This window comes from Ursus americanus, chromosome 2 (assembly GCF_024610735.1).
Source record: "Ursus americanus isolate L20-20 chromosome 2, mUrsAme1.1.p, whole genome shotgun sequence".
Taxonomy (NCBI): domain Eukaryota; kingdom Metazoa; phylum Chordata; class Mammalia; order Carnivora; family Ursidae; genus Ursus; species Ursus americanus.
This window is the reverse complement of record NC_142128.1, coordinates 38,278,351-38,304,942: the sequence shown is the minus strand read 5'-3', so window position 1 is coordinate 38,304,942 and position 26,592 is coordinate 38,278,351. Positions and strand designations below refer to the sequence as shown.

Here is a 26,592-nt window from a genome sequence, read left to right as displayed (position 1 = left end):
GCCCGACGCCCGGCTCCGGCCGGAAGGGGGCTCGGCCGGCCGCTTTTCCGGACCGGAACTTCCGCCTGCCGCGTGACACCAGGGCGGGCGCTTTACGAGGGCGGACCCGTGGGCGGGACAGAGCCGGGAGGAAGGTATTAAAGGCCGGACGCTTCCGGTGGAGAGGAGCTGTGGCGGGGCTTGCTGGGATCATGGCGGAGAATCACTGCGAGCTGCTGCCGCCGGCTGCGGGCGGCCTCGGGGCGGGGCTGGGGGCCGGCCTGTGCCGCCGCTGCAGCGCGGGGCTCGGCGCCCTGGCCCAGCGCCCCGGCGGCGTGTCCAAGTGGGTCCGGCTCAACGTCGGCGGCACCTACTTCCTCACCACCCGGCAGACGCTGTGCCGGGACCCGAAATCCTTCCTGTACCGTCTGTGCCAGGCCGACCCCGACCTGGACTCGGACAAGGTGAGGGCCGCCCGACTCCCTGTCCCGGGCCGGCGAGGCCGCGGCTGGTGCCCGGGCGCCCACCGCCCTCGAGGACCCCCGGTCGGCCCGCCTCGGCTCCCTGTCGCCCTCTCCGCTCCCCGGCGGAGCTTCCCCACGCCCCGGACCTTGCCGTGGATCCACTTTCTTTCCCCTCCAGGTTCTCTTGGGGCCCCGCTGTGTGAGCGCCTCCTCTGTGTCCCCGTGTACTTAGTGGCCCTGGAATCGGAGAGCCCTGGCCTCCTTCTCATCTTCTCGCATTCCAGACGTTTGACTTCACGTTGGCGTGGGGGGGTTGACACGGGTGACCTGCCTTTCCCAGTGACTTGCATTTAGAGAGTTGGCGCTCCGTCGTTTACAGCCACAACACGCGCCCACTCCGCGCTCGCAGAAGGGGCCGTCCATAGAGTAATTCTTCAAAGGGACGGTTGCGCGTACGAAGGGGTGACAAGGAGGGACCAGGTAGAAATGTTTTTTCAGGCTGCGTCCCCACTGCCCTCCCGAAAGGGTCGGAGTCTCTCGGTTGGTTTGCAGCTTGTCTTCCATTAAGTCCTCGTACTGTTGTGCAGATCATAATGGAAACTGTTTTCGATTATTATCTTTCTAAGACGTGTGTGGCTGAGGAAGAGCTGCTCAGGATCTGTAGGGATTGAAACTCCGAAAAGGCTCTGTTGTAAGAGTAGTTGTTACCTATATTTATCCCAGGCCGATCTCAACCTTCTAACTTTCCTGGGTCTTCTCAGTTGAGTGTGCATAATTGCACTTGGCTTTGTGCCTCGCCGGCTCAATGCTTGCCAGGCGTAGGTCTTCCCAGAAAGATTCAGCTCCCTCTTCAAGTTCGGAAAGGCTGACGGAGCCCATCCTCAGGGTGGCATGACGTTACGATCAGGAAACAGGAGCTCCTGAGTTACCATAAGACCACTTGTCGTTGGCAGAAATCAGGGTTTGAGATGCCAGCGCTCCAGACCCCGTCCCTCGTCCCTGTCCGCTTCCCCCCCTCCCCCGCCGCCCCGGTGCCGCCGCTGCCCCCAGCTGCTCCCACTGCTCCTTTGACCAAGCTCTCCACTCGGAGAAAATTGACCTCCCAGAAAATGGCAGTCCTCTCCAGGACAGAAATAGGCTTTTGTTTGCCGTGATTTTCCTTTTATGGTGAGGGAGTATGTTTTACTGTTTGTTTGTTTGTATTAAAACACTGGGCCACAGTGGTCATTCACTTGGGTTTCTACTCCAGAGTTCCTGTTTTGTATATTGAATCAGATTTTAAATTGCCCTTGTCCATTGGGTTTTTGGGTTTTTTTTTTTGTTTTGTTTTGTTTTTTTTTTGGTTTTTTTGAGGCAAAATCTCTTAATTCATCATTAAAACAATTGATTCAGAGCCAATTAACTAAGCTTGCACAGTCCCTTTATTTTACTGTCTCAGAACGACTTAAACTATCCTGTAGTAACAGCCCTTTGGGGTTGGTAATTAACCCACCAGAAGGTATCTGCTGCAGTTGCTTCTTGTCCCTGTCGTGGGCTTACCCACATTTGATTTCCAAATTGTGAGAGTGAAATTTAGAACATGAAGGTAATGCAGCAGATACAGTTTCTGTCTTGTAGGATAGTTGATAGTAAATAAGGGTGAGTTTTTGTCTCGGGTAATGGGAATTTACCAGAAAGAGTAATGCTGATTCACATCAGTCAAGGTAGAAGAGTGCTTTACCTCAAAAAACACAACGTGTGAGATACTGGGTCTTCTCAGTGTCACCGCCCCCCCTTCTGATGAAAGAATGTCCCAGAGATTCACTCCTGGATAATTAGACCCTGAGTGAGGAAGCGTAGGCCGAGGGCGGAGGGGAAGGGGTGTTTGGAGGAGTGGGATGGCCAGTGATTATTACATGATGGAAGAGAAACAGGATGTTGATTCACTTGTAAAAACCTCGAAGACCTCACTTCATAGTTAAAATGAATGAAAGCATACCTGGCAGATGTCCAGTCATCTCAGACCTGGTGGAAGGTTCCTGCTGGGCACCTAACTAGTGTTTGTTGAGCTCCTGGGCTCCAGCAAGCTGGTGGTTGGATACGGGTTGGGTGGGGAGATTCGAGGGGGAGTTGTCCCAAGGGAGGGGAGACCAGAAACCTTTCGGGAACCTGATGGGTGGAAGTGAAGTTCACTGGGAGAGTGCCTGGAGCTTGCTCTTAAACACCCCAGAAGCCTGTGGGAGAGGTGGAGTGATGGTACGATTTCTGAAGCAGGCAACAGACAGGTTGTTAGCAAGGGTGGGGAGTGGGGCTGCAACTGGTCCCCCTCCACCAAAGTCCATGTTCCCTCTCAGGACTGAGCGTGGGACCAGCTCTGGGCTCCAAACCCTTACCCTTTTATCTCAGTGCTGACTCTGGGCCCATTGCTGCTGTGCGGTTCTCTTTATAGACGCCCAAGTATGAATTCTCACTTCCTCCTGGGGCTTCCACCAGCGGGGCTGTGTCTGGGGTATTCATTTCAGCATCTGCTCCCCTGCTGTCTGGGTCATCTTTCTCCCAGGTTCTTGTAAGGGGCGGGCCAGGTGTGACACTCCTTCCCGGAAGTGCTTTGTGAATACTTGATGTATGATTCATTTGGGTTAAGTCTCTTTGCTTTGCATGGTACCTGGCCCATTAGGCATTAATGAAAACAGCTTAGCATTTGTTTAGGGGTGAATCAGCCCTTTTCAGTGTGGAGGTGCTTTAGGAGTTAAAAGGGAAACAGGAAATACTGCTGTTTGGTGGTTGGAAAGTACTCAGATTAAGTAGGATTTGAGGTGGGTTCCCTCTCTGCCTGAGAAAACCTGAGCTTTTGTCCTTTGACGGGGCCATTGTCCTGCCTTGGGGTTGCAGATGCAGATGCTGTGGTGTCCATGGGTCTTTGAGGGCTGAGGCCATCACAGGGCGTCTGGTGACCTGTCACCTGCAGCTCTTGGCCTGTGCTCACTCCGGGTGTAGTTGGTGTTGGCAAGAATGTCAGGATTGGAAAGATAGTGGAAGGGATTTTACAGACACGGCCAAGTGATGAGGGATGTGGGTGGAAGTACAAACTTTTAAGTTGCTTGGCAAGAGAAGTGGGGATCCTTAGAGTGGAAAGAGCAGATTATGTTCCGTGTAACTAAATCAGAGGCGAAAGGCTAACTTCCCGAATTCTGAAGAGCATCCCGGGCACCCACGAGAGCCGAGTCGTCCTGTCTGAGTCCTGGAGTGGGCGTCCCGAGACTCGGGGGTATTTCATTTCACGCTTTGGTCGGGGATGTGGCTCTGAGCGTGTTCTTAGCCCTGACCACGTGCCGTGGTTGGTCTAGGACCCGAGCAGAGGGAGGGGCCCCTGCTCCCCTCCCCGGTACAGCAGGTGCTTACTGGCAGAGCCCACGTTACATCTCCACAGTGCACCTAACTGGACGGCCCCCCGGACCTGAAGCAGCCCGCGAGAGTCCAGGCCACAATGTCTTGAGAAAGGACTTGCCTTGAGTGAGAAGAGCTTGCTTCAGGGCATCAGACACAGGCCCTGGGCCTGCAATTGTCCCCACTGTCAGCCATCTGAGGGCAGCCTGGGAGGAAATGGTTGTCACTGCAAAGCTTCCTCTTTCTGCCCACTGCACAGTGACTAGGCTTGGTTTAGAGCCGGTCAGAATGCTGTGGCCCACCTGGTGATGGTGCAAATCGAGTTTTTTGGGGACACTGAGGTGCCCACTTGTTTACAGGGTGTCTGTGGCTGCTTTCACCTGTGAGTGGGTGCTCACAGTTCCCTTCCAGGGACGCATCAGTTCAGCAGTCCTTAAAGTCCTTTAAAGGAGCTGGCTCTGCACCCGGGGAGGTTTATGCATGGCCAGGGCACTCTCCCCGGACTGCGGAGCTTCAGAAACATCCGGTCTGGCGCTGGTGTGCTGCAGGTACTGGGGAGACGCAGTATCTTCTCTGGTGGCAGGGTGAGACTGGAGACTGGGCCTGACTTTGACCAGAACTTAACTCGCTGTGCGGCTTTGGGGTAAGTTGGGACACCTCTCTGAGCCTTAGTCACCGTGGAGCTGTGAGAGTTTAGGAAGGTGGTTCAGGTCACACCACCTCCACCCAGTGCCCGTGCTGGGTCCTTGCAGCAATCGGAGAGGACCCGTGGCAGTCTCCACTTTGTTAGTAGAAGGAATGCTCTTCTCTCCCCTTCAGAATTTGTTCTTGCTGCTGCTGTTTCTTACGCGATCTCTGAACATGCACAAACCCTGGTACTACCAGCAGGGAGCTCCTGCTCAGCCAGCCTCGAAGGGCAGTGTTGAGAGCCTGGCCCTCCTGTCTCCCGTCCTTCCTTGGCGGCCTCTTCGCAGTCCCCCCAGAGCTCCTGGCTGATCTGAGCACAGGCCCCAGCGAGCCTTCCCAGCCCTGGAGACTGGAGCCTGCGCCGTGGGGGCAGGACACAGCTTCCTGGGCAGCCACCGAGGTTTGCAAGAAACTTGAGGTCTTGGAGGCTGGAGAATGCGGCTCCAGGGTTCCCGTCCCATTGGCGCGCGTGTTTGGAATGGGCTTGAGGCATCCACGTGTGGGCGTGCACGAGTGTCTCTTCCCATCGTCCGCATTCTGGTGGGTTCTAGTTCCCTCAGCAGTTGGGCTTCTAGGATCTTGGCCCGGTTTTGCAAGTCAGGCTTGGGTGGCCATAGTTCCGGAGGTGATGAGCTGGGCCAGCTCCAGCAGAGAGATCGAGGTAGGTTTTTGAAGCAGGTAACAGGCAGGCAGCAGGGGCACCGACCGAGCCTAGTCACTGGGCAGTGGGCAGGAAGAGGGAGCGGGCGCGGTGAGGTAGCAGAGGAGCCTTGGGCCTGCCCTTCGGCCCCAGCAAGAAGGAAGGATGAACTCTGTACCAGATCTGCCAGCAGGGCCGAGTGTAGGAGAGAGCAGAGGCCACCTTGGAGCCAGCAGGGCGGTGGCTGTGGGGACAGCTGGCGGGGAGGGCTCGAGGGCCTCACGAGAGCAGTGGGCGAGGCGTGAACCACTGGCAGGGCGCCCCGGACGGCGGGGTCCTGCCTGCTGGCACTGAGTGGCTGGCGCGCCAGAGCCTGGAGCCTCCAGGCTTGAGGAGGCCTCGCCTCCGAGGCAGTGGAGGGGCATTGCAGCCAGGGACCCCGGGGCGGTCCTGCGTGGTGCTGGTGCTTCTGCTCCAGGTGAGCATGGTTCCCGCCTGTTTCCCTTGCTAGTGGACTTTCTCGCGCCAGCACTTTTGTATCAGAGTCAGTGGTGTGACCTGTGTAGAGGATTTATGTGCAAGTGTTCTGAGACTGGACTGTGTCTAAGGAGGGGAACACCTGCGAAATCCTGGCAGATGGATGATCCCTTGCCTTGCGACAGAAGTGTTCACAGCAGCTGTGACCTGGATGGCCGGCCCTCGGGCTGCCTCGTCCACTCAGCACCTTGCCCAGGAATGTCCCTTGGCCCCAGGGTGACCCAGCACCTGTGCCTGTGTGTGTACAGGTGACCTGGCGTCTGCTCTCAGTGCCCCCGGTCCTGCCGCACTGGGTGGTTCTCTGTGAAGCACCCCCGTGGATTCCTGGGGCCCTGTGGGACCCACCGTGGCTGAATCTGAGGCCTGTCTGCCGCAAGAGGAGCCCGGGGCCTTGCGGGTGGGTCCTTTCTCACGGGCACTTTTGTTTGCTTCTGGGCGAGCCTCATCTGGGTCGTGTATGTCATCCTAAATTGGGACATTCTGGGGGTCAGGGCCCTGGGAGCTGGGTGCTATTTGAGGTCTGAGGGTGTTTGTTGGCAGGGCCGGCACCAAGGCTGGAAATGATCTGGAACCCTGACACATGCAGCCCACCTCGGCCCAGAGCCCTGCTTTTCCTTTACTCCCCGGGTGGCTGTGAGAGTGTGTCAGAACTCAGCACACACGGGGCAACTCGGGGTTGTGTGGGGAACGCTAAGTCAGAGTCTGCCAGCACTCCTGGCAGCCTGGCCCGGCGAATCCCGGTGCCTGAGACAGGTCTGTCTGGTCTCTGGGTCTCCACAGCATCATTTGTAGTTGATGACGTCTCAGGCCTTTTCTGGACGGAGGGTTTGACAAACTAGAAAACAAAAAATTGAAGAGTGGAGGTTGAAGGTTTTGTGTGCGAATTTGGAATAGTCACTTAAAATGGATAATTTCAGAGTAAAAGCTAAGTATTTCTAATTAGGTTGATTGCAGATGTTGTGCACAGAGAATTCTGTGCGTTTACATTTAGATTTTAACGGGGAGATTTGACAGAATTTATCTTCCGTATAGCTCAGGACACTCAGCCCTCTTCATTTCCAGTCTCCAGTGGCTGTGCTTTTTCTCCCCACAACAAAGTGGTGGTGGAGTCCTGTTTCCTGGTGTGTTTGTGGAGGATGCGAACGTGATGGAACGGGGCCGAGTGCAGACGCTCCATAGAGAGCTCTCAGGCCAGCAGAGTTCTTTTCCATTTAGAATCTTGGTGAGAGTTTCACATCCCTCACTCTCCCTCCTTATCACCACTTCTAGGACCGTGTGGTTATGTTGCAGGAGCGGCTGACCCCTGGCAGCGAGCAGCCCCCACTTTATCCATGGCGCTTTGCTAGCAGTGCATTCGATCCTGCCCCTTGACCCCAACGGCTGGGTTTTACTTCTGGGTGCAGAGCAGGCAGGGAGAACCTCAGTCTCAGGGGCTGTTCACCAAGTGATGCAGGTGTGTTTCTGCCCCTTGCGGAGCATTGTTTCCTAACCAGCGATGTGGGCTAAGGATGCTGGGTGGGCTTAGAACGGAGTGGACACGGCAGGGTGGAGAAGGGAGGGAGTGGTTTCAAATCAGGGTGTCTTCTCTGTCTCCCCCTTTGTCGGGCCTGCAGGTTAAGTGTCTCCTGGGAGAGCATGTCATGTGGACTTGGCCCTGCCTTTGCCCACTGGCTCCTCTCGGAGAAATGACTGTGCTCACAGGACTTGTGGCCAGGGCGTGATCTCTGTGGCCTGGCCTTCTTCCTGCCTGGGGCTAGTGGCCCAGCAGCCTGAGCTTAGGGATGCAGGGTTCAGACTTCCCGTGGAGACCAGTAGCTCAGCCTTGGAGGTGGGGCCCACTAGCAGTGGGATCCAGCCGACCTGGGCATCGTCGGGCTGCCCTGCTCCAAGCGTGTGGACTGACAGCCTATGGGGAGTTGGCCCTCATTACATATTCCTAAGCCAAGGCCAGCTTCCTCTGTTTAAAGTCTTTAAGGTACACGTATATTTTTAAAGCCAGCACTTCACAAGTAGGTCAAAAGCTAATTCACTGAGAAGTGGGGAAGGTCAATCGAGGGAAATGATTTGTCAAGAAAGCAGTCTTAATTCTGGCTTTTTTACCAAAAAAAAAAACACCAAAAAACTTACAGAGCTTGCCACTCTACAAATGTAGCACACACTTGTTGTATAAATTGAGGACAGGACAGAAAGAGGAGACGAGGGACCTGGGAGTCTTGCCACCAGCCAGCGTGCATGTCCTGCTCCCGTTCCCTGCTGCCGTTGTAAGTGTGAGCAGACCAGGGTCCTGCCTGTACGTGCTGTCACGGCGGAGCCGGGTGATATCCACGTGGTGTGGCGGTGGCCGCGCCCCCACGGTCCCCCAGTCGCCAGTGTAGATGGCACCAAGATGCTTTTCTCTGGGCTTTTGCAGAAGTGAGCCTAAGATTTATATTCTGAATTGGGGTTTTTTGTTTGTTTGGTTCTCCTTTTCTGTGTGGTGTGTTTTTCTTATTTCTGCCGTAGGCTAGAGGCCTTGGGGCTGCAGGCCCAGCACGGTACCTGAGGTGCTAAGACCCCTGGCACCTGTGTCGGTGTGCCGGCCGCAGTCTGAGGGCCTGCCTGTGTGCGTCCAAATGATGGTCTGTGATCACCTGGCTAGCAGCCCAAGGTAAAGCCTGGTGGAGTTTTGGGGCTTGGTGTCGGGCCCCTGGCACTTGGTGTGGAAGTCGATACCTCCCTGTGACGAGCCTGGGTCAGAGTATGCGTCCTGATGCTGCCCCGGCCCCGCCTAACCTCGGAGTCCCTCCAATCAAAACAAATCCCCAAGAAGAAGCCGGTCCAGAGAGCCTTGGCGGGACTCTGTGGAAGAAGGCGCTCCTGAGTTTCCGTACGTGCTGCTCGGCGGCAGCCGGGCTGGACAGACTGGCTTGTCACTGGTGGGGGTGGCGCGTCCCGGGCACAGCCTGCCACGCAGGGCCATTCAGTGACCCCGCCGTTCTGGGTCCAGGCGGGTGGGCCTCCAGGCGGCCGCAGGCTGAGGGCTCTGTGCTTCCCTTCAGGGCCAGCGTGTTGGAGCCATCGTGAAGACGGCCACTGGGCTGAGCACGCACTGCCTCAGAATGTGCCGGAGCTCAGGCCTCTCTGCGCGGTGGAGGCACGGCGTGATGATGCCCCTCCTGTGCCCCTAGTCTGGGTCCGCAGGGGCCTGGGCCCGGTGTGACAGCGAGGCTCACTGGGGTGCGCTGAGCGCAGACATGAGCCCTGTCCCCATCTCCTCTTGACCTTCTGCCAGCTGTCTGTCGAGGCAGCAGTGAGCTGATGAATCATTTCTGAGCTTGGTGGTGTGCACTGGTCTCTCTTCGTGTGTGAGGGTGGGGGTGGGGATCAGCCCCCGACTTTATGGCCTCTTTTTACCAGTAAGAAGACTGGTCCACGGGTCCTTGTCTTGCTCGGAGAAGAGTAGGCGTCCAGAGAGACAGGAGACGGGGCCCATGGGACAGTGTCTGGTGCTTCCTTAGGTGGGTGGGGTGGAGCACGAGGGTGAATGCGGGGGGTCTGTGTGCGGTTGGGTTGGCGCCTTGGGGGACAGAAGCCCGCAGGGGAGCAGGCAGTGGCCTGTCCTGGCAGGAGGTTGGGCTGAGTGCCCGGATCCTGCCCACTGAGCAGCAAGGCTCCAGGTCCCAGCACACTCACATCCAGAACCCTAACTGACTTGACGTAAGAAGAGCAGGTTTGCAGTGGTGGACGTCGGGAAGCCCCTGGAACCTCCAGGCTCTGCCACACACGGCTGAGAAGTAGGGCCCTGACATGGTCTACTGCTTTACGGTCGGGATGCTTCCTGCCTCCCTGTATCTGTCCATCTGCTGTCGTAGGCAGCACATCCCAGAGCTCCAGGTACTCCCACCACCATGCTCGCCGCTACAGCGATGCTGACACACTGTCCTCTGTGGTCTCAGCTGGTCATGCTCCTGCTCAGGGTCCCCCAGGAGCCCGCCACACTGACTGCTCCACTGACTTATGGAGTTACCCTGGTGTCTCAGAGGGAGGCCTCCCTTGGGCCACGGGGAAGGGAGGTGGGCTTGCGGGAGGCGCTGGCATAGAGCGAGCTGCTGCTTGGGCCTTTCTTGCAGGCCTGCCCCCTGGAAGGCAGCCTGGGCCGGGCCCTGCCCCACATACCCACATCAGATATGCAGTGTCCTTGACGCAGTCTGCTCTGTGGCCTGGAGTGGATCCCAGGGTGCTGTCACTCCCCCCGAGACTGCTGTGGCTCTACTCTGTGGAGGTGTCCTTCAGGGACTGCCCCCATGCTCATGCCCAGGTCGGCGTGTCCACCTCCCCCGGCCTGGCTGTAATGGAAGCTTGCTGGCGGCTGGGCACAAGGCTCTAGGACTCAGGCCCCGGGCACCTCCAGGAGGAACCGGGGCCACCGAGTATGGGAGAAGCGCCTTCTGAAGGTCTATTTTGTAGATTGCTCAGACTCCGGAACCACTGCCCATGGGGTGTGGCTCCTTTGGTCAGCGATCCCTAAGAGGCCCTGGGGCCACCTTGCAGTGGAAGACAGGCCTCTTCACACAGTCCCTGTTCTTTGTGCCCCTGACCCCCTCCCCAGGGTGAGAAGGCCCTGCCACGGGTGTCTGGGAGGAGAGTCTGTGTGAGGTCCCTCGTGTTGGGCAGTGTTGAGATGCGTGGAGGCTGAACCATTCCTCAGCCACAGTCACCTCACTGCTGAGTAAGTAAAGGTCTAGACCTGAGGTGGTGACAGACGAGGGTGCAAGGCTGCCGACTGCCAGAGGCGTGCAGAGCCACCTCCCTGAAGTGCCACAGTGCAGTCTGGTTCTGCGTTAAGGGACACACACGACCCTCTCCGTGTGGCCCGACCTGGAGTCACTTGAGGGGTCCTTGCCTTCCCCTGCAGGACTCACAGTGTTCTCTTCTCTGTAGGATGAAACTGGTGCCTATTTAATCGACAGAGACCCCACCTACTTTGGGCCCGTGCTGAACTACCTGAGACATGGGAAGCTGGTCATTAACAAAGACCTCGCAGAGGAAGGTGAGTTGGGGACAGGGGCCCGGGGGATAGGCTGACTGGTCACTTGAGACACAGACCCCTCTGAGCCCGAGCCGCCCTGCGAGGAGCAAGCCCGGCACACCCTCCCCTGCAGAACTCCCAGGTGCCTACGTCCCCTCGCTGGCTCCCGGCTGACTCTCACCCATTCCCCACGGGGCAGCAGGCTCTTGTCTCTGGGAGGTGAGGGCTGCTGGCTGCCTCGTCCCCTATCTTCCTCCTGGAAGCAAAGACTTCACAGCCGAGTTGGGCCATCAGGACTGCTGTCAAGGGGGGAACGGGTCACCTGGGCTCTGGGCCGTGTCAGGAGCCTAGTTAGCGATGCTGCTGGGGCTGGGGCTCCTGCCCGGGGAGGCCGCCACTCTCACGGCTACTTTGGTTCACACGGTCTCGGACGTCGCCCCCGGGTAAGCCCTGTGGCTCTCCTTCCAGGGCGCCTCTGCACCCTCCCCTCTGAGTTCTGTTTTCAAACGGTGCAGCGCTGGGTGCAGAGAGTAGGGTGCTTCATGTATCAGGGGGCCCTGGGAGGTCCAGGCCCTTCCATTCCATGTGGGCTCTGGCCCTGCCGGGACTGAGGTCCTGTAGTGGCCGCTGGGCCTGAACGGGCTCACTCCTGGCGCTCTTGCCGCTTCGCAGTCCGCCCCTCTCCCGGGTCTCCGGACCCGAGCCCGCATCTTTTGATGGGGCCCCCCGCAGACACGTGCACTTGCGTTGTTTGGGGCGCCTTCCTCTGTCCGGTTGCTGGAGCCGTCCACTCTAGGCTGCACTTCACAGCCTGTTCTCAGGGCGGCTTGCTGTGGACAGGCCCCTGCTGCCCCGCCTCATCCCCTGCTTGCCCCGAGAGTGCAGCGCTTGCAGCATCCTGGTGCCCACTCGCAAGGCGTCTTGTCCCCACCCACAGGTCTGAGGGGGACAGCAGGTAGCATAGCACCAAGCCTGCATTTTGTCACGTACACGGCCACATGCCATCCTGAGAAGAGACATCGTAGGTGCAGCTGCCCACCACCTAGGTCCCCCTCTGACTGTGCTGCCTGGGGACCTGGTTAGGACAGAGTCCGCAGCCCCAAGCTGCCGGTGCTGCCGGTGCGGGGACACTGCACAGCGCGAGGCCTGGCCGGGGCGGCCAGCACGGCCCTTCCAGAATACCCAGGAGGGGTCCTGGGGCCAGAAATTCCCTAAACGGGTGCAACACAAGTGGCAGCCTTAGGGAAGAAAGGCAGCCCTTAATTGGCCAGAGTCCTGGAGCTGGGAGCCACCCTCTCAACCATCCCAGCTTCCAGCTGAATGGGGAAACTGAGGCGCACCAAGTGACAGACTTGCATGAAGCCATCTGTCAGGCCCGGGCCTCATATGAGGCAGCAGGTGGCCCGCAGGCGACAGAAGGAAGGTCTCCGGGTTCCATCCAGGGGTGGCCAGGGCAGAGCTCGGGGTTGATGCATGTGCAACGGTATGCCCAGCTGGCCCCTGGAGTGGCACATGCCAGGAGTGTGTTCAGGAAATGGGCCCTTTGCCCATGATCCCGGGGCGCCCCACTGAAAGCCAGCAGTGTCTGCACAGGGTCCATTGGGACGGGGTTGAGGAGCTGCCAGGGGCCCGGGCCAGGCACGGGCCTTGGGTCCGCAGAGGAACAGGTGCAGGACATTTATTCTCGGATCTGGTGAAAATTACTTTTTTTTTATTCTAGGAGTGTTGGAGGAAGCGGAATTTTACAATATCACCTCACTAATAAAACTTGTAAAGGACAAAATTAGAGAACGAGACAGCAAAACATCGCAGGTAAGACCAGTGACTAATACGCCTGCGGCTTCTGAGGTCTGCCATGGAGGCCCAGCTCACTCCCTCCCTTGGCGCTGACCAGGGGCACCCTCTGCACGAGGGCCCAGCCTTGGTGCCGTCCCTGTGGTGATTGTCTTCCTCGGGAATCATCCTACTGCCTGACAGCCTGCTCTCAGCCGTCTCCTGTGGCACTGCGGACTGGCACCGTAGCCTGCGTGCTGGGCACATTCATCCGTTCCTGCCCAGCCTGCCCTTAGGGAGCCCCACTCCAGGGGTAGGGGACAAACAGTGCCAGGGAGGAAAGTCCAGGGAGGGAGAACAGGGAGGCTTCCCATGTGGAATGGGTTGTGGACATCTCAGGGAGCGCATTGTAGCAGGGTGCAGCAGGTGCAAAGGGCCTGTGGCTGGCAGTGAGCTCAGGGGTAAATGGTGGAGGTGGGGTCCTGCAGGGCAGTGTAGGTTCCACAAAGACTTTTCTTTTCCTGGGAGAGAAGGGTGTAGTCAGCGTTCTGTGTACCCGCCTGTTGAGGCAGATCCCCATGTGGTGCCCATGTGTGCTTGGCCAGTCAGCAGTGCTGGAGCCAGTCCTCTGCTGCGCATTAGGCCAGAGTTTGAAGCAGGCCATGTCTGGCATCTTCTGCAGAGGAAGGTGCCGAAGGGGCTAAGGCATCAGTCTTTGTTGCCGCATCAGCTCCTCACTGGCTGGCAGAGCAGCGAGCCATCTCCCAGTGAGCAGCTCCCCCGGGGTTGCTGTGAAGTGGACATGCTCTCAGACCCGCCTCGATTACCTGGAGTCTTCACCCACCTGGCCTTTGGTGCCCCGTTGTATTGTGGGCTCTCCCACCGGGTGTCCAGCAGGCCCGAGCTAGAGCTCTTGGTCTTTGTGAGAGGCTGGCTGACCGCCTCGCTGCTCAGAGTGGCTGCTCCAGGCCGCAGTGCCCCCAGCCCTCCCTCCTGCAGGAGACCCGACCACAGGCTTCACGGTCATCTCTGGCCATTTGCTGCCGCTTTCCCCTCTGCCCAGCCACCCCACTTAATAAATAGTATGACCCACACCTGCAGCACTGAGGCCTGTCTGCCTCAGTGTCCCCCCTCTGCATGGTGGGGGTAGAAGAGCTGCTCCTCGGGGCCCAGGCCGAGAGCACTGGTGTCATTCCCTGTCACAGATGAGGGCACTGGGGCTGTGTGACAGCCAGCGCCCTCTCGGCTGTGACCACTGTGGCCTGAGCCTCTGCCTTGAGGTCCCCGGTCGTGCTCGCGCTCTGTGTCGGTGCTGCCGCCTCCTACTGGAGGAGCAGCTCTGTGAGGGCAGCCTGCTGGCGGGCAAGTCCCCGTGGTGCTTTCCGCACCAGAGACCGTGCCTGGCGCAGCTCAGTGGAGGTCGGTGGAAGGGCACATCGCCGCATCGGCTGGCACACCAGCTTTTCAGAAGCCGCCTCACCCAGGGGAGGGCCTGGGTCCAAGCACCGTGTGTGGCTCCGCAGGCCCTTCCCGCTGTCCCGTCCCAGCTGCCTTCACTCGCGTCCACAGCCCTCACGTGCTCATGTCTAGCTCAGGGTGCCATTGGGATTTCAGGAGCATGACTCACTGAATTTTGCAATTTAGAAATAATGTTTGACGGTGGATGAAGAGGAGAAAAACAGCTGTTTGGCCTGTTCTGCTTTGCTGGATGTGTTTGGGGTCGCCCTGTGCACCGCGACCTGGGCCCGAGGGGCGCTAGCCTCCCCTGGGTCCCCTGTGGGACTATCCCCAACATTGGCCCAGGGACGGGGTTGCCGGGCTGGGCGCAGGAGTGTCATGGGGCGCGTGGGGCCCATCTCATCGTGGCTGTCACCCTCACAGGTGCCGGTGAAGCATGTGTACCGTGTGCTGCAGTGTCAGGAAGAGGAACTCACACAGATGGTGTCCACCATGTCTGATGGCTGGAAGTTCGAGCAGGTAAAGCCACAGGGACCAGTAATGAGGCATCGGTGGCCCGGGGTGGCCTGTCACTGTCCTCCAGCACCTCGCAGACCGTGGCCTGTGCCCTGTCATGACTGGATTGGTCACGGGTGTTCAGGTGGGACAGGTGGAGTTGTTCATAGGGCCCCCCCTCCCCAAAGTCCCTGTCCCCGCTTCCCCCACCCTGCTCCCTTAGTTCTCCTTCTTACTTAGGCCCGTGCTTTGCAGAGACTGTTCTCTGTGCTTCCATCTGGCATCTCCGTGTGCGTGGGATTGACAGCCTGAGTGCATCCTGGCCTGGCCCCACCTTCCCGTCCCCTTGCAGCCCCTCCCGTGCTGGCTGAGCAGATGGTGGCTTGGGCTCTTTTGTGCTGCGGTTGGCACAGATGCCCTTCCTAGCAGGGCTTCTCTGTGGCCCCCCAGTCCCTTTCCTGCCCTCGGCTTTGCTGCAGCTGTGCCCTCCACTTTGCCGGCCTGGGTGAGGACGTGGGAGTGCTCCTTCCCTTCATGGAGCCCGGGCCCCCATCCTGTGCAGCTGCAGCCCACTGGCCGCGGGCCTGGGAGCACGTCCGGGATGCGCACTGATTGGCCAGTGCCTTTTGCACGAACAGCTCACCGTTCCTGTCCCTCAGGCAGGTTCAGACTAAGGTTCAGACTAAGGCTCGGACCTGTGACCCTGCCCAGCCCCCGGCCCAGGTCGCAACTGCTCTGCTCGCCAGGCCGCCTTGGGCCTCAGAGCTTTCTGCCTCCGTCTGGTGCAGGTTCTGGCTGCGGTGAGCGGTCCTGCCAGGAGAGAGGGTGGGAAATTACAGGCCTCACCTCAGCCTCCCGTCTAATTAAGGCCACACCTTTTCTTTGGGTGTTTTGAAACATTGTATTGTACAGCATACTTGGAGTCCCCTTAAAATGTCACTAAGACAGCTGCAGTGTGTGTCCTCCCTCCACTCTCGGGGGCCCTGGCAGGGCAGCAGGGTAAGTGGCTGGTCGCGGCGGCCACCAGGCTGCTCTCTGTGTCCTCTCACAGTGTTGCCTGCGTGCTGGGGCTCCAGGTAGCATTTGAGCTCGTTACACTTGTGCCAGAGACCGTGCAGGGACAGAGGTCCCCTCCCATGCCCCTCGTGTTCTCCCTCGCCCTGCGGCCTGGAGAAGGGCTGGGGAGATGGGGGCTGCTGCAGGCGCCGATCAGGGTGTTGAACTGGTCTCCCTCGCTAGGGGCGAAGCGCCTCTGTAGTCCTCTGGCTGAGAGGGAGAATCTCCTGCCTCCTGCGTGGGCCTCTCACTTTCTCTCTGTGCTCAGCTTGAGGGCTTTGTGCTTAGCTCCTCTGGGTGGATCCCAGATCCATCACACACGCCACGTTCCTCTCTTGTTCCTGAGTCTTACCTGCTTTGCCCAGTTTGTCCCTGGAGGATGTCCGCCTCCTGATTCTTGCCAGCGAAACTCCAGAGCTAGTCCCGTTTGATGAGAAATGCTCTACTTCCCAGAAGCAGAAGCTGGGACTGCTGTGGAAAGTAGGGTAAGAGCCCAGAGTCCTGAGAGGTGTTGGCACCAAGCCCGGGGTCAGCCAGTGGTGAGCGCCGAGGTGAGAGCAAAGTTCCGAGGTTGGTTTGGAAGAGGCTTGTGTGCCCTGTGAGAACACGGTCTGCGTGCAGATCTGCGGCTCCGTCAGCTCACAGGGCTGGCCACCCCCAGGGTCTGCAGGTGGCAGGGCACGGCTCTGCAGAGGCAGGGAGCCGGGCTGGCCCGCGGTGTTCTCCCGTCTCTGGCCACACAGGCTGCGCTGCCTGTGTACTCTCCCTGCTTGGCCTTGCCCGCTGCCTCCATGCTGTTCTCGTCCTTCCCACGCTGCTTCCCGTGGTGCCCACCCCTGGCCCTCTCCAGCGTGTGCAGCCAAAGGGTGAGGGCCCTTTAAGGCATTTGTCAGCTCAGATATTTTGCCCTGGAAAGCCTCACGGTGGTGTGAGGACTCATTTTGCGTCTAGAAGCACATGAGCCCGTGGTGGCTCTGGGGTAGGTTGGAGCAGGCAGATCAGCCTGGAGTGTGTCCCCTTGTCGGGTGGCACCCACACCAGCTCAGCCTGAGGTGTGCGGAAGCCGCAGCCTGCCCGCATCCGTCTCTGAGACTCAGGCTCCTCAACCCTAGTCCCTGTACCCCACCCCTCCCCACACCAGACTGTGTGCCCTTCTCGGTTAGTAGCCCTGCTGGGAGAAGGTCAGCTCTGGCTTCCCCTGCGAGCTCACCCTCAGTGCACACACACTCAGCCTGTGCCAAGGCCTCGACTCTCACACCTGCTCTGAGCCGGCCGCCACTGCCCCCCCACCTCCCAGCACCAGGCCCCCCTCTTCTGTGAGCCCCACTGGAAACTCTGAGAGAGCTCAGTTTCCAGCCGAGATGCCCTGTCCATGTGTGGTATCCTTGTGGGGTGGCATGTGCGCATGTCTGTGCCATGTACGACTGTTTGGGGATCTCATTTTTCCATGAGTTCATCAGAAACCTCTTGGCTGAAACCTGTCCCTTCATCTCCCCGAGTGCCGGCTGTCTCTGACGTGGGCTCACGGGCTGGAGTCTCCCTGCTGGCGGGTGGGCTGGACGCGTGTGCTGCGCTCGCCCCCATGGGCTGCTCTTGTCTCCTCCCAGCTGGTCAGCATCGGCTCTTCCTACAACTATGGGAGCGAAGACCAGGCTGAGTTCCTGTGCGTGGTCTCCAAGGAACTACACAACTCCCCGTACGGCACGACCAGTGAGCCCAGTGAGAAAGCCAAGGTGGGTGACTGCAGGCAGGCGGGTGCTGGGCCAGCTGGGCACAGCTGTGGACCCTCCAGCTTCCGCCTGCGGAGGGGCTTGTGAGGTGGTGGGTGCCCTAGGCAGAGTGGGGCCCCCTGTCCTTGTGCTTCCGGCTGCACAGGCTGCCTGAGGGCTCGTCCACCTCGTGCTCTCGTTCCTCGTCACAGAGTTCTTGCCTGATTGCATCAGCAGAGCCCCAAGGACACCTAGGTCACGTGGGCTGCAGGTGGTGGAGCAAGGGGTCTTTGAACAGGGGCCTCCCCTTGAGGCGAGCCCCTGTGGCTTCTGCAGCCCACTCCCGCTGCGCATACCTCTTCGGACAGGCAGAGTTGTTTCCAGAAGCTTGTCTTTTAAGTGATGCCATTTTGGAGGGTTTTTCTGGGGACTTGAGACATCCAGGCTGGAGAGTGGGTTCCCCCAAGTGGCACCTGCCTTAGCCACATCCGTTCACGTCTTGGGGGTCATGTTTGGTTTGTAAAGGGAACAGCAGGTCCTGCAGAAGCTCTGATTTTCAGACTCAGCCCAGGCCGTCCCTGTGTGTACCCTGGCTCCCTGCTGGGCATTGGTGCTTCTGTCTCCCAAGGAGGCCAGGAGCGGCCAGGGTACACACAGGACAGCCTTGCCAGCTATTTTCAGCAGCTGGCGTCTCCTCTGGGGTCACTCACTCCAGATGCTTCTGCTCCAGGCTGGCTCCACCCGGCAGGACTCCTGGGCCTCGGAGGGTGGCGGTGGCCTGCCAGCCCTGCAGCCAGCTCTGAGGGGAGCCGAGGAGGTGGGGACGGGGCTCTGGCGGGCACCCCCATGAGGGCCCAGGGCCATGGGGTACTTGAGTGAGTGCAGGAAAGTCCAGAGCCCAGAGGATCATAACTGATGACGTTAAATCAGGGGCTCCTGACGCTTCCTCACACTCTCAGCCCCCCAGGTGTCCTCTGGTCGATGCCACCAGCCCAGAGCTGCAGTGTGACCCTTCTCGGGCCCTCCTTGGAGGTGTGGGCTTGGGCACAGACAGCAGAGTGCCCATGCACGTTAGCCTTCCCCTGGTGGCTGTCCTTACGGGGCTCATGGCGGCATGAAGAAGTCCTGTGTCTTCACGACAGGCGACTGTCCAGCACCCGGGTGTCCCTGCCCTGGCCTGCAGCGCCATAGCTGCACGTGTGGTGTCAGGGCTCTCCCCCACCTCCCTGTCCAGGATTGTGCTTCCTGTTGAGTCTGGGGTAGAAAGTGACCGCCCCACGCACAGAGCCTTAGTCTCGCAAGGAGGCACATCTCTCTGAGCAGTTGCAGCGTTCTTGTGGGAGTTGTTCGTTTTTAAAAGCTTTGCTTTCTGAACCTGAAAAGTTTTCATGGCTGTGCTTTACCAGGGTGGCCACCTGAGCTCATTGCCCTCGGGTAGCTTTTCTGTTGCAGAAAGGCTACGTCTGTGCTGTAAGAGAGCTCCAGGCATGACCCCGAATCCCTTTGCTTTTGAAAACGTGCCCTGTTTTTCTCTCCAAAAATACCTGGGTCTGAAGTGTGGCAGCCACTGTGTCTTCTAAACGGAGGCGGTGGCAGGAGCTCCCCAGGAGGCGGAGCGTGGCTGGGCCTCCAGAACGCCGCGGAAGACCGTGGGGCTGGATTGGGGGTGGTGATCTGGGGACGTCGTGCGCAGCCTGGTTGTAGCAGTGCTCACCTCGGAGGGCGCTGAGGGTCAGCCTCCCTTTTCAAGGCCACCGCCAGTCCAGGGGCCTCCGAGACCCCTCTGCCAGTCTGAGATTTGCTGGCAGGACTCACTGAGGGGACTCTGCGGTACGGTTTGTTGTCAGAAGAGCAGAGAGGGAGGGCTCCGGTCCAGAAGGGAGGGCGTGGGGCCGAGGCCTGGAGACCTGTCAGGACAGGTGGTAGCACACAGAGAACATTGCCCACCAGGGATGTCCCTGCCTCCCTGTCCAGGGATTTTACTGCTCTCGGTGACATAAATAAGATCGATTGATAACTGATTGATGACTGATCCGTTTCCAATCCCCTGGCCAACTGAGCCCACCCCTATCACGTTCTTTGACCCATGTGGCCTGGAGGTCACAACCTTTACAGGGCCAGCAGCAAAGGCCACACCTCTATTTGGACAAGGTCCAGGTCTTTACTAAAAAGAGAGAGGGAAAAGTCTGGAATCTTGGGAGTGCCAGGCCTGAGGACAATGGGGCGCAGGAGACGCCTACGCCCCGTGTTTTCCTCCATGGCACGTCTGGGCATGTGGGTTTGGGGCACAGAGATGAGCCCGTCTCTGCTTCACCACCCGGCACAGAGGGGTTCCTGCCCCCAAGCGCCCACGCTTGCCGCCGCTGTGGGCAGACTCGGTCTCTGTGGGCAGGCTTCCCCGGCCGCCGCTCCCTCCCAGCCTGCACTGACGGTGCCCTCTCTTCTTCTCCCTTGCTGCATGCTGTGTGCCGAGCCAGAGTGACGACGAGAACACAGGTCACGATGGGGATGACTCAGATTAAGTGTAAATGTCATGGTGAGCTCCGTCACCCTTTCATTGACCACTCGCTTTAGTCTCCTTGACGCTAGCCCTTCCTCCGCTCCACTTTCCGTTACCTGTGGTGGACAGGACCTTCCGCGCTAGAAGCTGACTGTAGATGTGCGGTGGAGCCAGCCTGTGTGGGGCAGGGGCTGTCCGTCTGTGTCCTTTAGGATGTCTGCGTGGGTGGCATCGGGGCCTTGGCTGGGCTGCCAGAGAACCCTGTGTGTCGGGCTTTGGAACGACTTCATCACCATGGATGTCCGTGGGCAAGGACACGGGCCTGCCCTCCTGTCGCTCTGCCATGGGCTCAGGGCCTCAGCCAGGGCTGTGCTCTCCCCTGAGCCTCAGGAGAGGGGTGCTGATAGAGAGGAGTCTTGTGAGGACCTTCTTTCCGTTTGCCCTGCAATGAGGAGCTCCACAAACGCTCCCTCAGTCCCCACCTACCGCTCACATCCCTGCAGCCTCCCGTCCCTCTTCCCGTCGCCTGGGTCCAGAGCCCAGCTGTGCTCACCACTAGCAGAGGGCAGGTTGCAGGTGGGAGAACCACGCATCATCCGTGGGGCTCCCCTGCTCCCTCCAGGCCCCCCCCCCAATGCCCTGGTCGTGGGCCAAGCCATGCAGATGGGGGCCCCTCAGCTTCTGCCCTGGGAGATGTCGGGAAAGGCGTGTGGCCAGCCAAACCCCGAAATGACCGCCCAGCCATAAGAGGTCTGGACTGGAGATTGCAGAGAGTGGCATTTACATTTTTAGTTACTTTTTGGTGTTTATATACATATACAGCATTTTCACTTTTGCCTCTTGATCCACCAGTGCTCAAATATTTGTCCCTGGCTCTCGGAGACAGTTTGCCGAGCCCTGGTCTGGATGAGCGCAGTCCAGGAGATACGCAGCACGAATCCACCTGTCGTTGAGAAAGTCAAGAGAAATGTGAACTTAAGCTAATACTATTGATTCAGTATGTACAGAACCTCCGAAATCACGGCGGTGTTTTACTCTCCTCATGGAGTCTCTGGAAGCAGACGCGTGGTTCGTGTCTGTGGCGCACATCTGTTCGGAGCGGCTGCGCCGCGTGCTCAGCAGGCGCCTGACCTGACCTGTCCGGCTGGACGGTGAGCGCGGCTCGCAGCCTGTGATAGGAGCCCAGCTGGGCGCTGGGGGAGCCGGTGGGAGCCGCTTCGGGGGCCCTAACTCAGGCGCCTGGGCGGCAGGAGGGGCTGGTCTCACAGCAGCCCTGGCTCCGCACAGTGAGGCAGTGGCCCCCTGCCTGGACCCGTCTGAGGGGGTGCCGCCTAAGGGACGCAGCTGGTCCCTGTGGTCGGCTCAGGCCCGGCTGTGGGACGTGGCCCAGGTAAGAGCCCATCCTGGGCAGAAGGGCTGTGACTGCCACAGGTCTAGGACTGGTTTTCCGTCCTCAGTAGGAGACAGCTGTTGGAGCTCACTCGGGGGGTGGGGGGGGGCGGGGGCAGTGCAGGGGCAGCCCCTCCAGTATGGTCTCCTTTCTCCAGGCCACGTCCTGGTTGCACGGGCTTTATCCTCTCCACGGTGGACTCAGACACTCCCTCTCCTCTGCCGGGCTCCCATGAGGGAGGGACAGCTCTTCACGGGCTCCCACAGATTCCAGCTTGCCCTACAAACAGCATAGATGATAGGGCTGAGACCAGACTTTGGGAACGGCAGGGGTCTCCGTGTGACCATCCCGGGTCCCCTCCAAGACCACATCACTCTGACAGGGGCCATCTGGGCTGAGGACGGACGTTCACTCCGGGGCGCTGCTCTCCATCACAGTGGAAGGTGCACCTTACAGGGAGCGGAGTGGGGTCCAGGAGGTGGGCGCAGAGGGCAGGAGAGCATGAGGCCATGCCAGCCGGGTGTTCCACAGCCCTCAGGGCACAGGCCCAGGGGTTGGCAGGGGTGTGTAGGGCACAGGCTGCAGTGGCCCTCAAGAACTTGGGCCTACTTGAGTGCTTCAGAACAAGCCCTTGGCAAACTAGTGCCTGGTTCCCCCGCGCCTGTGGCCTTGCTGCTCTGGGCAACCATCCTGCACTGGGAGCAGGTAGTAGGGACTGGTGGGGCCTCACTGGGAGGCCGTGAGCTGCTTTCTGGCCACAGGGTCCATGTGGGCCTGGACATGGTGTGAGCAGGCTGGCCCCTCCCAGGGCACAGTCCCACGTTGTCCCTGGGTCTGGGGCTCAGAAGCAATTTCCCCAGAGCCATATCTGGCTCAGTGCCGGAATTCAAGGGGACTAGCTCTTGCATGGCCAGTGCCGTGGGCCACCATACAGCACTGGCCTTGGCTGGGGTGGGCCAGGCTGCGACTTGGGCATCTCTAGTGGTTACATGGTACTGAGCAGCCGTAGTGCACGTATCGATCGAAACCACAAGAGATCTGTTGGCTCTGAAGCCCCCACCCAGGGACACAGGGTGGTCCTGTCCCCTCTGCCTGGGCTGCATGGGGCTCAGCTCTGTAGGTATCAGCCCGTGCTCAGGGCTGAGGGAGGCTGGGGCCGAGGAGGGGAGAGAGGGACAGGGACAGGCATGGTGGCCAAGGGGCAGTGGGCTCTGCAAGGCTGCAGAGGGGCTGGCACCCTTGAGGCAAGGAGGCCAGTGCACTGAGAAGCAAAATGTGAGGCCTGCCAGGCCACGTGTGGGCTGAACTGGTGGGTGTAGAGGTGATGGGGCCGGCTTGAGGGGACATGGTTTATGATGGGGCAAGGATGAAGAGCAGGTTGAGGCCGGGACTGCTGATACCCTGGGACCCCGATGGTGCATGCATGTGGCAGCCCATGATCTAGCTATGCTGGAAACTCAGGAGTTGGTGCCCATCAGGTGGGCTCTGGCACCTGCAGGAGGAGAGCAGGGGCGGCCATTGGGGGAGAGGCTGCCAGGGACCTCTGGGTGCTTTATAAGGAGCCAAGTTCCAAATGTCCCTGCACCCCCACGTCTCAGGCCTCTCCGAGGTGGCCCCGAGAGGCGCCTGGTAGGGAGCAGGCCAGCTGCTGTGGTGGGAGGCGGGGGCGTATGTGTCTGCCGTGGGTTGGGATGGAGATCTGGAGGGACGCCTGGCCAAGGGCCAGGAGGTGGGTGGGTTGGCCAACCCTCACAGCAAGGGTCTCCCAGCCTGTTCTGCCCCTGACCCTCAGTGCCGGCCTCCTCAGCCCCCGGAGCCTCCTGCAGGTGGACGTGGGTTCCTGGGCCCTGCTCCTGGAGCAGGTGCTTTGCTGCAGGGCCTCGAGGCTCCCAGCCGGCCATGGGCTGCAGCCCCATCCACCCCCTGGGTCCTCATTGTTTGTGTTTGGCGTTTTCAGATTTTGCAAGAACGGGGTTCAAGGATGTGAGAAGCACAGTGTTGACAGCTGAAGAAACATTTTATCTTGCCCCAAGTTGCAGCGATCTGCCATGTGGAGGAAGCTTGGCCGTGAGAAGAAACCTGGGTTTGACAATTTCTCTATAGAGATCTGGGTGTGGATCCTTTTTTTTGCCTCTGAGGTGGGCGGTGAGAGACAGGACCAGTTGTCTGAGGCCGGGCATCCCCACTTGGAGCAGGCATGCTGGCCAGGTGGGTGTCCCCACGGGGGCCTCCGCGCGGTGTTCCCCGTGCTGCATGGGCCTGAGGCAGGATGCTTCCAGCCAACCCCTGTCATCACCGAAGGTCATTTAAAGGACAGCGCTCTTGGTGCTAACATAAACAGTCTGTGACGGAGCCTGGGCCTTGCTGGTAGGAAGTGGCTGCAGCACCAAGGCCCCAGGCTCTGGGTGCCCGCTGGTCACCCACACACCACCAGGCCCTGGTCCTCGGGTCAGGGAGTCTGCTCTGCCTTCCCGGCGGGAGTGGTCGGCAGTTTCTTGCAGCCCCAGTGGGTGACTCCTGAGAGAGGCAGCCTCCGTGTGTTCACTACTTCCCAGGCCTTGGCCCTGAGGCCTGGCCTCCTTCAGAGCCAGGCTCCCGCGGCCTGACCCAACCTGGAACAGTCGAGGCTTCTCCACTTGTATTTTCCAGGCAAGAGAACTCTGCATCCCTTCTTACCCAGTGTGGACGGACTATCCAGCATTTTTACTCTTTAGAAATGCCTACAAGTGTTGCTGCATTTTGGACTGAGGTGTTAAGTCATTGGAAGGGAGGTAGCGGTTTGTCTGGTGCGGCCCGGCTGCGGGCTGTTGGGGGGCTGCTGCTCGTCAGTGCCTTTGTCTCACCTGGGATGGAGGTCGGGGCGGGAGGCCTGTCCACCTGGCTTCCGGAGCTGAGACTCCAGGTCACACTGAAAACCGGATGTTTACAGTGCATCACACATCTCTCCCTCTTGCCGGCTCGCTCGTTTTCTTTGTCTAACTATGCAGTTCTCTCTTGGGTTTGGGGTGTTTGAGACTCACGTGACCTGCACGGGCTCTGCCTGCGGAACATGGCACTGGAGCGACTCGAATCCCTATGAACAGCGCTGCTCGCATGCTTTGAGGACAGACCTTTCCTGGCTGTCGGGGGGGTGGGGGGTGGCTCGGACGAGCAGCTGTCCACTTCCTCGCCAGGGCCGCTGTGCACTCTGACCACCGCCGAGTGGGGCCGAGGCTCGGGCGTGCTTAGTTTCCAGTGCTTCCGGAGGCTTCTTGCCTGTGCCCTCCTCTTTGCCAATAACCTGATTAACCGAGTTCTCCGGCACCCAGGACTTACCTCCTCCTCTCTGTAAGGTCTCTTGTATGTTGTTAAATGTTTGGCTTTAGATTCATCGCAAGCTTTCTAGAGGGCACATCTAGGCCCCGGCAACCGTCCTGTCGGTGAGCCCGGGGCGGGGCATCCCCTCGTTGGCCTCGGGGTGTACCTGTGGGCGCTGCTGGCCACGTAGCGTCGTTTGATTTATGACCTTGACATAATAGATAGGCTTGTGGTTTTTTAATTTAAAGATATTAAGACTTAATTCACTAAAATTTATTCTAAGGGGATATTTATACTTTTATACTTTTTTAGGTATCCGTATTTTATCAGCTTACAGTTTAATGCCTAAGTTTCCCCTGAAAATAGCAAATAAAATTGTGTATTTATGAATGAGAACAACTGTTAGTGTCTCAAGATGCGTGGAGAGGCGGCTGCCAGAAGCGCTGCCTGGGCTCGTGGGGGGCCTTTCGGTGAGCCACCCTGTGAGGGGCCTGAGGGGCCTGCAGGGGCCAGGGCTGGTGCACGAGAGCAGCACGCGCCCGTCCCCCACCTCAGCCAGGCCCTGGGGACAAAGTACGTCCTCCAGTGACATGTTTAAAGCCCCAATGCCTGGTTGCGTGGAATGTGTGCTCCTGTCTTGTCTCGCCCCTCCCAGAAGCACCAGGTCCTGGGGTCCTAGGGCGCCTCCCACAAGGCCATGCCGGCTGTTCTTTGAAAGCTCTGGGCTGCCCCCCACACTCAGGGGACATTCCTGTTCCTGTGTTCCCTGGAGCGCTCCACCCCCCCCCCTACATCCCGCCGGTGGCTGCCCAGACCCCCAGCCTTGTCCCAGTGTCCATCCTGCTTGCAGGAGTGCTGCGGCCTGGCCAGGGCTCCCAGGGTCCTGGGGGTTTGTCCTGCTGGCCCAGGCTGGGGAGCAGGACCTGCTTGCCTGGGGCGGGGGTGGGGGGGGCTGCTCAGTGTACAGCCGGGGGCAAATGGGAAGGAATCCAAATCCTGCTTCAAGGAGTTTGCTTTCTGCACAGACTAACTTGGGATCTTCGAGCTCTGACGCCAACAGCAAATGTGAACGTGTCTCCTGTCCAAGCAGAGGACGGGAAGGGAGACAGCACCCAGCCCAGGTGCTGCGACTGAGGGACCTTACTGTGGGTCCGCCAGGCAGGGAGGGAGCCCTGCCTCTTGAACCTTGTGCTCCAGCCTGCCTGCTAGGCGGAGGCATGGGAAGGGCAGGGCACAGCTCTCTGCACAGCCAGCCCTGTAGCTCCAGGCTCCAGCAGCAGGACAGAAGAGGGAGGCAGGTGCATGGAGTGTGCAGCTGCTGCCCCCAGCCCGTGTCCGGAACCTTCCGGAGCCCTGCACAGGGGCAGGCAGCAGCCCTGGTCCCCTGGCCTGGCTTCTCCTCCCCCCCCCCCCCCCGCCTTTGCTTGGTTGTGTCCACCCAGCAGGTCTTTCTGGCCTCTTAACATCCTCCCCAGAGCGGGAGGCAGGGCTGGCTCGTGGGCCTGGGGTTTCTCCATCCCTGGGAACCTGTGCCCTCGAGCTGGCCATGTGCCGAGACTCCTGTTTGCCTTGGAGCTTGTGTGGTCAGTGGCCTGGCTGGGGGCAGACACGGCCCCGCTCCAGCCCCTGGGTTTGGGAGGGAGTCGGTCTCTGGCTTTGACTTGCACGCACACCCGTTCTTTCTCTCCTGTGTGCGTTCCCACCTGCCCTCACTTCTGAGCACCTGGCCTTGGGGTAGCTGCACCAGGCTCCTACCCCCCAACACACACACACACACAGATGCTCCAGGGCCAGTCCTGCGACCTCAGAGCTAGGGCTGACCCTTGGTCCTTGAGGCCAGAAGGGCCTGGGGTGCTGACCCAGCAGTTTTCCTTCCTGGGGCTCCCACGGGCTGATCATTACACGTGCACAGGTGTGGATTTCCATGCTCGGCTGCAGCCCCCGGAGAGGCTGGCTCCCTCCTCCTCCTGTTTGACCTGCAGGCCGCTATGGTTGCCCCAAGGTGGGCTTTTCACTGTGGGCCCCAGCCTCAGCCGGCAGACAGTCTTCTGGTCTTTGGCAGCAACATGGAAAGTTGTGTATGAGCTGCCCCCCTGCCCAGGGTGGGAGAGGGGATGGTGACAGCAGGGCGGTTTCTCCCCTGTCCCTGTCTCAGCACTCGTCCGCTTGCTGTGGGTGTCACCTGCATGAGAGAAACCTCTCCCTTGAAACCCCTAGCCTCTGCGAGAGTGTT

At 59.6% G+C, this 26,592-nt stretch overlaps 1 protein-coding gene across 1 annotated transcript; it reads left to right on the top strand.

Annotated features, from left to right (window-relative positions):
- The first annotated feature begins 143 nt into the window (after nucleotides 1–143).
- Nucleotides 144–24,934, top strand: KCTD5 (potassium channel tetramerization domain containing 5). The gene is made up of 6 exons (XM_045784780.2): nucleotides 144–443; nucleotides 10,594–10,702; nucleotides 12,402–12,493; nucleotides 14,336–14,431; nucleotides 17,071–17,196; nucleotides 23,020–24,934. Exons 1-6 carry the CDS (start codon nucleotides 192–194, stop codon nucleotides 23,047–23,049), a joined length of 705 nt encoding a protein of 234 aa, XP_045640736.1. The 5' UTR covers nucleotides 144–191; the 3' UTR covers nucleotides 23,050–24,934.
- The last annotated feature ends 1,658 nt before the right edge of the window (nucleotides 24,935–26,592 follow it).

Excerpts from the sequence above, each read along its gene's own strand:
- KCTD5 (XM_045784780.2), top strand. The coding sequence starts at position 192 with ATGGCGGAGAATCACTGCGAGCTGCTGCCGCCGGCTGCGGGCGGCCTC. Across the intron at positions 14,432-17,070 it reads ATGGCTGGAAGTTCGAGCAG|CTGGTCAGCATCGGCTCTTC; the intron begins GTAAAGCCACAG and ends GTCTCCTCCCAG. Across the intron at positions 17,197-23,019 it reads AGCCCAGTGAGAAAGCCAAG|ATTTTGCAAGAACGGGGTTC; the intron begins GTGGGTGACTGC and ends TGGCGTTTTCAG.